The 10,247-nt window shown below is 42.2% G+C and overlaps 1 protein-coding gene across 1 annotated transcript in view; it reads left to right on the plus strand.

The window, feature by feature from the left end:
- The window catches only part of DGKQ (diacylglycerol kinase theta), a 70,058-nt gene extending 60,340 nt beyond the window's left edge, over positions 1 to 9,718 (plus strand). Inside the window, 4 exon segments of the mRNA XM_072359435.1 lie at positions 505 to 616; positions 1,674 to 1,826; positions 2,904 to 2,931; positions 2,934 to 9,718. Coding sequence (XP_072215536.1) covers positions 505 to 616; positions 1,674 to 1,826; positions 2,904 to 2,931; positions 2,934 to 3,040 — 400 coding nt within the window. The 3' untranslated portion in view covers positions 3,041 to 9,718.
- Positions 9,719 to 10,247: the final 529 nt, after the last annotated feature.

Here is a 10,247-nt window from a genome sequence, read left to right on the forward strand (position 1 = left end):
TGTTTTTTTTCTGACCACACTCCAATAAAAGGTGTTACTACCTTGCTTTCCCAGTGCAAACCCCTGTACACTTCTCGTGTGTCCTAACAGTAATCAGGAACTGTGTCATCACTGGAGACAGTGATATTCTGTGTGGGATATTCTGTGGTTCACTTGTATTTATATCCACAAACAGAAATGTGCTCACATGCATATACTCTTGCATATGTTGCATATGAGAGCTGTGGAGAAGATCAGAGTTAGCACAGAGCAGTGAATGCACCTAAAGAATCAGCAAATTATAGGAATGAGGAAGGTCAGTACTGCACAGAATGCAAAACCTTCTCTGTCTCCTCAATGATCTCAGCAGAATACTTCTGAATTTTAGAAGAGCATTTCTTGCTCTTAGTGCAGGAAAGCTTGACTGTCTCCCTCCCTCTGGAGAGGAACAGAGTGCTGAGCTTTTGCACCCTGACAGAGCAGGGGTCCCAGGTTTGGTGGTCACTGTGTGTGTTCTCTGCGCAGCTGGGGGTCCGGAGCTGATCTCTGGGGCACTGACAGTGATGACCGCTTTGAGAAGCCACGCATTGATGATGGGCTGCTGGAAGTTGTTGGTGTGACTGGCGTTGTTCACATGGTAGGTTGTCACCCCGCTGCAAGTAGAGGAAATACATTTCAGTGAGCCTCTCTGGTAAATACACTTTCTCAGACTGATTTACTGTCATAATAAACTGCATCTTAAAAGTCAACAGTCCTAACAAGTATGCATCACTGCCAGAATTATACCATCATTTGTTCAGTTTCTTGTTACGAAGAAATGGTTATAGACCGTAAACAGAACACGTGGCAGCATGAGCTGTCTGCAAACAAATGTTCAAGAGTCAGCTGTAACTGCTGTGCCCATTGCCGGGCCGCAGGGCCCCTTGGTAGCCTGTGTGTTAGCCTGCTTGGAAGACCCATATTTAGATGTAAGACAACAGCAGATTGGATGGAAAGCAAAGAAACTCATGGCTGCATGAGAATTATGAAGAACGTGTTAAAAGAGCGTGGTTCAAAGGTTACACATGTAAGTAGGTAAGTAGGTATAAGTTTGTAACACAAGTATGCATATACAAAGATGTTGTGGAATGCATTACTTTTGTGTTAAGGTTTTGGCCTTCATGTTTGGTATCTGCACATATGCACCAAGACACATCTTAGAAGCAGAGCTAACTTCTGTGGTTAACACTGATCCATTAGTTGAAGATGAATATGGAGTTGGGTATGGCAGGACTCCTTCTCTGTGTTTAATGATAAGGTCCTTTCAGATTTTAGAGTTCCACGTGCACCACAGTCTGTGCCTGGTTAGGTGTTCTGAAAATTCCCTTACTACTTTATGGAGGAGGGAAGTAAGAGCAAACAGGACTTTTCTGAGTGCGTGCTCCATTGCCAACAGGAAAATCCAAATGACTCCACTGTGTAAGTTATGTGGCCTCTGGCAGCATGCAGACACTGAGTTGTCCATAAAGTAACTTAAATAACTAATTTTGCATCAGTGGAGGCATCCTATGCTGACTTCACTTAAGCAATTCCTGTACTTGAAACTTAAAATATCAGTGAGAATAAAATTGTGTCCACCCAGATCTAGTGCAGCTAACATTTGTGCTTCTTGTTTGTTGGGGTGATTGATAATCTTGGCTTTTACTTCTAAACAGGGTCAAGTCCAAAGTGGTTTTCGTTCAGGCATCCGCATAGCCCAGGGCTCATATTTCCGTGTAACGCTCCTAAAGCCAATTCCAGTTCAAGTTGATGGAGAGCCCTGGATTCAAGCTCCAGGACAGATTATTATTTCTGCTGCGGGACCAAAGGTAAGGGCTGTATGCTTGTTTCAAAAAACCAGCTCTGTTCTTTCAGTTGTGTTATTCTGTTATGTTGCTCGTTGGTTCTGTTCTGATAACTTGGAGGAGCCGGTCAGCACAGCGTAGTAATTGTTGGGTACGTAAATAGTCATATCTGCAGAGTTGTTTGACAGCCTTCTCCAGTGGCTCAGATGAGGATTGCGTTCAAGAAAGTAGCACCTGAACTTCAGCCAAGTAACTCCATTTTTTCCCTTATTGGGATCTGCAGGCAGTGTTGCTTACCCTGAAGTTGATGGTATTTGTGAGGGCTGTGGTAGGACTCCAATGAGTGAGGACAAAAGAGTGTGCTGGCCATGATGGTGGAGGGGAGATCTGAGCAGCAAAGGAGAAAACTGAATAATGGAGGAGGAGAGACCTGAGAAAAAGAGGCTTTTGAGTTCGTTAGCATCTGCTTATCCCTAATATCTCAGTGTGTATATACAGAACAAAAAGAGCGTAAACTGCCTAAGCATTGACTTCTGTTTTCATGTTGAAATTGTACAGTAAGCATTTTGTCTGCAACATTAAGGAAACCTTTCTAATTCACAGAAATTTGTTGCTATGGGCAGTCTTAGAGACCGCATATCCCCGTTGGGAGAGCTACCATAAAAAAGGCACTTTTAGACAAAAAAAAAAAGGGTTACAAGGAGGGTGATAATTCAGATGTTTGGGAATATGTTAAACCTGAGGGTTGGGGGTGGGGAGGAGGAGAGTGCAGAGTTAAGTTGGCCTTCCAATGGGAAATATTTCTGTCCTTAAGGCTGGTGACTGTCAGTGTTGTCTGTATGTGTGTGTATTTATATGCTTGTACATTGATACATATGCACATACATCTATACACACTGTGTGCATATACCTACATGTGCCTGTTTGTGTAATCAGCATTTAATCCTAGCACTTTGTAAGGACAGGTGCTTCACTCAGCTGTGTGTTTTGTTTTTTGCAGTTCCAACACTTTACTCATGTATCAGTTGTCTTAGATCTGCTAATGGCTTACTCCAGATTTTTGAATGCTCATTCATTTTCATTGAAAACTTTGCATTTTAGGTTCATATGTTGAAAAAATCCAAGCAGAAAAAAAAAAAACTGGAAGCCTGAGAGAGGTGAGAGTGGACAGCATGTCAGCAGCCAAGGGGGATGAACGGAGACCTGCGCTCAGAAGCGATGCAGCACAACTACTGTAGATGCCAAGACAGTGCAGTAAAACTGAGTGCAGATAACTGGTGAAGAAGCGTTGTTTATGAGCGTGCCTTCATTACATTTTGATAGTACTGGGTTCTACTTAGTCTTTCAGAGATAGTGCCTCGCCGTTACAAGTAACTGTTAAATACCACTTGCCTCGTTTGAGATGTTTTCTTTGGGTTGCTCTTCCATAAACTGTTGCCCAGTTTTTTATGTGTGTGGACACCGAGGCCAAACAAAGATTGAGATGCCAAGATTTCTGCTTTCACAAAGACTCTTCCCATCCTCTCTGCTTTTTCTTTTAGAAAACTGTTTCATAGAAAAACTCGATGCATCTTTCCATAAATGAAACTGTGTTGATTTAAGTTAACGCCTACAGTAACCTTAAAACCAAGAAATGTAAAACATGAGCTGCTGAGAGCTCCTTGGATCAGTCCAAATAACACAGCTGAGACAGCACTACCTTAGAAGAGAGGAAATACAGGACACAGGAGAGATGATTTCTCTAAAGCCTGTTGTATTAGGAAGAAAGGAAGCACTAGAACAGTTGAGTCCTGCTATTTCAGACAGTTTATTTCAACAGCAGTTGTACAGAATGGATGAAGGGCAAACATTCTCAGATTAAGTTGAAAACAAAGCCTATTTAAAAGACATTTGAATTTCAGCAGCTACGACTCTAAAGTAGAAAAGGAACAAGAATACTTGGGGCACTATTGCAGTATACTATTTTCTGTCACTAAGAACATTATCTTTAACAGCAGGCTTTCCTTGTTGTCTTTTCTTGTATTATCTCACATTCACTTATTTGTTGGGCTGTTATTTAAAAACAAGCTCCAAGACTTGTACCTAATTAGCGTAAAGCAAGTAGCATACAGCGTTCTCTGAAGTGAATTAGCACAGCAGTAGAGCAGAGCTGAAGTGAAATGCACATTAGTTTCACTCAGATTTAGGAGGTACTGAAGTCTGTAGAGCACATGTAACATTCTGTAGGGTTCAGGACAGTGGGAATATATCTGCCATGAAAACTCACCCAGTCAGCTTTTTTGAGTACTTTGTGTGTTGTTGGTAGTTGTGGGCCCAGCAACTCAGTGACTTTTACCTTCACTTGGGATGAGTGTGTGCTCTTCTGAGTTCAGCTCTGTCTCATCTCTGTGAGACTGGCATCAGCTCTCTTTGCCTACCTGCCTGCTGCCACTGCAGGGATCCAGCAGCTCTTTCACAGCTTCCTGCTAGAGGCTAGAACTAGAGCAGATGCATTAGTCCTGTACTACACTACATATACCTGCTGTCCGTGTCCACAGTCACATTGGTCTTGTCCCACTTCAGTTCTACAACAAGTGAACCTTTCCCTTCATCCATTGTTCACTGTGCAGGAGGAGACAGTCTGGATCTTCATCTCCTGATCACTAGACATGGGATTGTCTCTGCTTCAGAACCTGAACAGGAAGGATCCACTGGAGCTCTTGTGGCATCCTGGTACCAGCATTCCAAGCAGCAGGAGCATGTTGTACTTCAGGCTGTGCTTTCAAGCTCATAAGTTAGAGAAGAAATCTTAAACACATTGCTGCTAATAGTTGTCAGGAAAGCCAAAGAAACTGCTTTTTGTCCTTGTGGTAGCTGAAACTGTATGGTCTTTCCAGTTGCTGACTCAAACGTGGAGAGCAAAGCTTTGCTTTTTGTTACAGAAGACACACACGAGCTCTTAAGCTTGTTGGTACTGACTGTCTTCTTCAGCTCAACTAAATAAACCCGTCTGGCTGTTTTTCTAGGCACACATCATCCTGCAGCATGTAACTGACAGTGTTTTGTGTTCTTGGCTTGCTAAGGGCCTGGCTGAAATAACATGAAACTCCTGGGCCAGAGTATTTTAATCGAAGGGCCCCATGCTGTGACATATCCTTCCGTGGGGATTTTCCATCTCTAACAAGGCTGACTCAGGGCGGTGTTGTGGTAGCAAGGTGACACAAACAGCCTTGTCCAGCTGCCCAGGTGGATCCTGCTGATGCATACAAAGGCTTTTGGTTTTCTTCTTTCCTTCTCTTTCCTCTTTTTTCCATAAACTGATTCCCACATGTTGTTTGAATAGATTAAGTAGATGAGTGCCAAGCTGGAATGAAAATGTATCCTAAGAAAAACACACTTGGCATTTATGGTCTCTCTGCATCATAAAATGATTCTTAGTATGTTTTGAAGGCAAAATAGATTCCTGGGCAGTTGAGATAGGAAAACTCTTGTAAAGTTTTTAAGAAAAGAAACTGTTGGGCATCTCTGTTAAGTTTCAGGTACTGTAAAGGCCAGCATATCAAAGGGATCATACATTTGTTTGTTTTTTGTTTGTTTGTTTTACATTTTTATCACACTGGGTATCTCAAAAGGCCTAATATCTTCTTCCATAGCCTGTAAAACTTCCTTGAAGAGAGGTGCTAACTCTTTACACTTAATATGAAACATCTTGACTTTGCCTTTATGTGGAGCATAACGAAGAAGTACAGTTAATATCACAGTGGGCAGATATATGGTTCTGAGAACTCAGTGGAAAGAGGAGTGCTGTTCAAATGCTTGCTGAGGTCTTAGCTTTAGACAAGTTTACAGTAAGGAAAGCAATGGGAAGGAGGCTCCAGTTGCCCAGGCAGGTATTGATCAGTCAGAAATCATAACTATAGACAGAGAGGAGGCTCAAGCTTTTCTGTCCAGGCACAATCCTTCATCCTCTCTCTGTTCTGTCTTCTCACCCACAACCATGGCCAGCACACGCAGTACTTCTACTGTCTCCCGAGGTGCCATCTCCTGACCCCTCACTTGGTGTCTCACCAAGGTTTCCTAGCATGAAGAGAGAGAGAGGTCATTGAAGCCATGGTGCTTTTCAAGTGTCCTGGTGCAGCAGACAAGAAAGATAGTGGTCAGTTGGCTAACATCTGCTTTTAAGTATATTGAATTAGGGGAACAAAATCTGAAGGGTTATCCCTGAGATGTAGATACTGCATCAGAAAATTTGATGTTTTTTTCTCCCCTGAATTTTAGACTTGATTTTTGTAGTTTAAATTGCTGATGCTTTCGTTGTATTGATTTTTATATGAAAACGGGGTATTTTATCAAAAACACTTTGTGTGTGTGTATGTTTACATACATGCTTATACATACACACACATTCTTAATGCAGTCTTTTCTAATGTCCCATGGTAGCGTGGTTTTGCAGCTTTTGCTGTGTTGCGGCACTGTGGTAGCACTCACTTGTGCTCCTTTCTCTCACCCTTGTGGTCAGGAGACAGGACAGCTTTCCTGCTGCACCTGCTGGGCCACCAGCATGTACTCATAATGGATTTGTAGTTCCAAGTATGATATGACAGCAATAGAGCCAAAGCACAACTGTATTCAGAGCACAGTATCTGCATGTGTTCCATCTGAGCTCCTCATGTTTTTTCTGCATTTTAATCATTTTAGTGTGTTTAACGTCAATGGCAGTGGCTAATGTAGTGTTTTAAAAGCCAGAAGCTGTAGCATAGTCAATATAAATAAGGAACCAAACTAAATGAACCGCTGCAGGCCGTTGCTCATTAATCTGCATAGTTACCCTTTTCAAAGTACTGCACAGATTGTGTCTCCTTCAAAGTGCAAGTAGTGCTCTTGTTCTGAGCACCAGCTCTGTGGTGGCACTGAGGGCTCAGGTGTGCATGGTATTTTGCAGCACAGCCTGATTTCATGTAACTTTCTCTGTTCCAAATGAAACCTCATTTTGTGGGAGGAGAATGTAAGGTGAACTGTGGTGGCACCAAAAATGTGCTTCTGTTGGAGACAGATGTTGCTGCATGGGTGTTCTTCAGTGTGTGAGCAGGTATACCATGTGTTGCACAGCCACCAGCCCACACCCTAGCACTGAAACCAAGAGAGCAACCAAGAGTCCTTCATTCTGCACCCCATACCTCTCTTGTACCACAGTGACAGTAAATGTGCATCTTCCCCCCCTGCTAAATTGCTGTCCTGCCCTTTGGACTCAACCTTTATGCTAAAACTGGTGACAGAGGCATGAGCACCAGGTGCTGTGTGTGCGCAAAGGGCATGGGAATGGGTTTATGCTGTCCTTCCATTTCTGTGTTAGCTTCTGCTCCAGCCATTTCACTGCTGTGCAGCAAAGGTTCAGCAGCTGCAGGGATTCACAGGGCAGCACCGCCTCATTTTCAGCCCATGACCTTGTGTTCCTCAGTGCATGTATCACTTCATGTACTTTTTGCACTTAGCAGAAGAGGTTAGGTAGTCTTAGGGTTAGATAGGCAAGTTAGATAGGCCTAGGGTGTAGCAAAATGGCAGTGTTTGTACTCTTTTGTAAATATGGGGATGATTCTGCAGATCTAAAGATGCACTTTCAGGTAATGGTGAACGCAAGTTGGTAGAATGCAACTGTTTAAAACTTCAGGAGCTTCTCTGACCACAGTGCTCCTTGGTCTCCATCTCTGATTCTGTTCTCGAGAGCTCCGCTTGGGAACAAGAGATGGCATCTTCCCCACATTGCAGTATGTATTTATATCTGACTGAAAGTTCACATGTATTTTTAAACAATTACAAATTGGCTGCTAGTCTAAGGTTTAGGCTTGTTAGTCTGATTTTATAGTGCTTTTTAAAGTGATGTTAAGGTTTATTTATAATGTCAGCGTTTTCTGACTTGATGCTTCCTCGGCTTGTAGGAGAGGTCCAGCTCAGAGCCTCTGTTCCTTTGCTGCTAGCTGTTTTGTTGAACAGTGTAGCCATTTTGTGTATGGGATGCAGTGAAATAAATGCAATTTACTGATTTTAACCTGCAGCCAGTCCAGCAGCTTCGATGTTTACAGGACAGTGACTACTGATTGTAAACCCACACACATCAGTTGATGCCATGCACCCTTTTTGCATCCTGGAAGCACTGTTTCAGCTTCCTGTGACAGCTAATGAAATAGCTGCCTTTTGGTTTAGACTCCTTGCTATGTCCCTTTAAAGAGATTTACATGTGGTTATAACTTTCCTGATGTAGATTCATAAGACAGACTTTGTACCGTTACAAGTGTTGTATTGAACTTGTTTTCCAAAATATTGGCTTTATTTTTTGTGAAGATAATTTATCACAATGTTTATGAGCAGTTTGGTGTTATTAAAGAGATTGGTCCAAAGCCCTGAAGTAAATGTATTAAAGATGTATCACAGAGCAAAGCATTTTTAGTAGGACAGTGGTGTTAGTGTAGCTACCCCTCTCAGCTCTCCTAGCAACACTCCCGTTTAACATGTCACCCTGGCTCAAGTGTGTTGCTTAGGAGAAAACTTGATTTCAGAAGATGTGGCTTCATTTACATTGTGCATGTCCCAGTTTCCCTTCTGGCAGCAATTTCAAATGTAAACACCAGCTGTAGCAGGCTGAACTTTTCCCCAGTACAAATCACTCAGTTAAAGAGCCTGCCCTGGTGCCTAACGGCAGGGGTGCAGCAGGTCTGGTGATGGTCTGGCCCTTAGAGCTGCCTCTCTCTGTCCAAAGGATGTGTCACCCACTGGTCTTTTTGCTTTCCAAAGGAAATAAGGCTCAAACCAGATCCTTCCCTGTGTTGACAGTTGCAGCTTGCCTAGCCATGGCATCTCTTCCTTTGTGCTGCTGATCTTGCCAAAGTGGGTAGCAAGAGGTGCTTGAAGAATTACTGAGAATTTATTGTGTTACTTTTAGGTGCTTATGATGCCTTCACTGCTACTTTAAAAGAAAACTGTGGGGATTTGTATCATAGCAATAGCTGTATAACTCTAGCTTTCTGAACATGCCAAAAAGAAGTAGTACCTTGAGGTAGTTGATTTAGCAATGCTGTAGATAGTAGCAACCAATACCTTGAAGAAGCTGCAAGTTCTAATAGGAGCGTCTCTGCTTTGAATGTAAAGCATCACAGAGTTTGTCATTTGCTGGAGATTTCAGTGTCTCTCCTATTTGCAAACCACCCATGACACGTTAATACTTCTCAGACTCTGCCTTGGCTATCGCTTAAATAACTGTATTTCACCTCTTGTCACTTAAATCGGCCAACTCCAAGTGGATTTCCAGTGAATGCCATTTTAATATCAAGATACTTTTACGTGTCTAATAACATCTCTTGTGAATGTTCTAATACATTGGCAGCAAATTAGGTTGGCCCAACAAGATGGGATAGGCTGACCACCAAACAGATCAGCTGTTGTCTAGTGCTTACTCTTTGTGCACTTACCTAATAGTTCTGGAAAAAAAAGAAAAAAATAAATAAATAAAGCCTAAGTGTTTTTAATTCAAGTGCTCAAAAACTGTTTCCACATTGTGTGCCTCAAACTAGTGATGCATTACCACGCCTTTACTTGTGCACTGGTCTCAGAAACAGGGTTTGTATCAGTGTAACTTGTTTCTCAGTGTCTGCCTTGCAAATCACTATGCTGTGCTAACTTGTCTACAAATAACATATCTAATGTACTAATTGATTTAAAAGAAAGTTATTTATAGAAGATGGGCTTTCCTCATATATTTAAACGTCTCTTTGTCCTTGGGTTATATTCATAGAATAATTCTGTATATATTTTGCAATATGTTTGTGTTTAATCTGATTGTACATTTTGCACTGATTTGAAATTGTGTATTCTAAGTGTTATTTACAAGTTCCAGAGATCTATAACTAGAATTTGTCTGTGAAAAATACAACATCTGTTCTGCCCTGGTTGTTTGTGGAGTAGTCATGCTTCTTTAAAAAGAGCAAGGTACACTTATTCATCAAGAAACACACTTACTTTCAGGCGGGCTCTTCTGCTGTGGAGTGTTCTGCCGTGCTGCAGGAGGCTGGTCATGCACCATGGGAGGGTGGCTGTGTGTTCTAGCAGTCTTGTTCATTTCTTTGCTGTTGGTTGCTGCCATTAATAGCTACACACAGCTGTGGTGTGCAGCACTCAGCAGTGGTCAGGCACTTCTGGAGCCATTATTTCTGTGGGTCACACTTACTCCAGCTGCTGAGATCTGAGATAGCACAGTGGGTGTTGTGTTGTTTTGAGTTACTTCAGTGACGATCCCAACTGTCCTGAGAAAAGAGGGTAAGCAAATGAAGTACCAGCCTGCACATGGGGAAAAAAAAAACCTTAAATTTTCATGATTTAGCTAAGCTGCATGCCAACTAGCCTGCTTTAACAATGGAAGGGAGATGTCCCTTTCTCTGCTACTAGAAAAGTAGCATTTTCCATTTATTCAGGCCT

Source organism: Excalfactoria chinensis, chromosome Z (assembly GCF_039878825.1).
Source record: "Excalfactoria chinensis isolate bCotChi1 chromosome Z, bCotChi1.hap2, whole genome shotgun sequence".
In the NCBI taxonomy this organism is placed as follows: Eukaryota; Metazoa; Chordata; class Aves; order Galliformes; family Phasianidae; genus Excalfactoria; species Excalfactoria chinensis.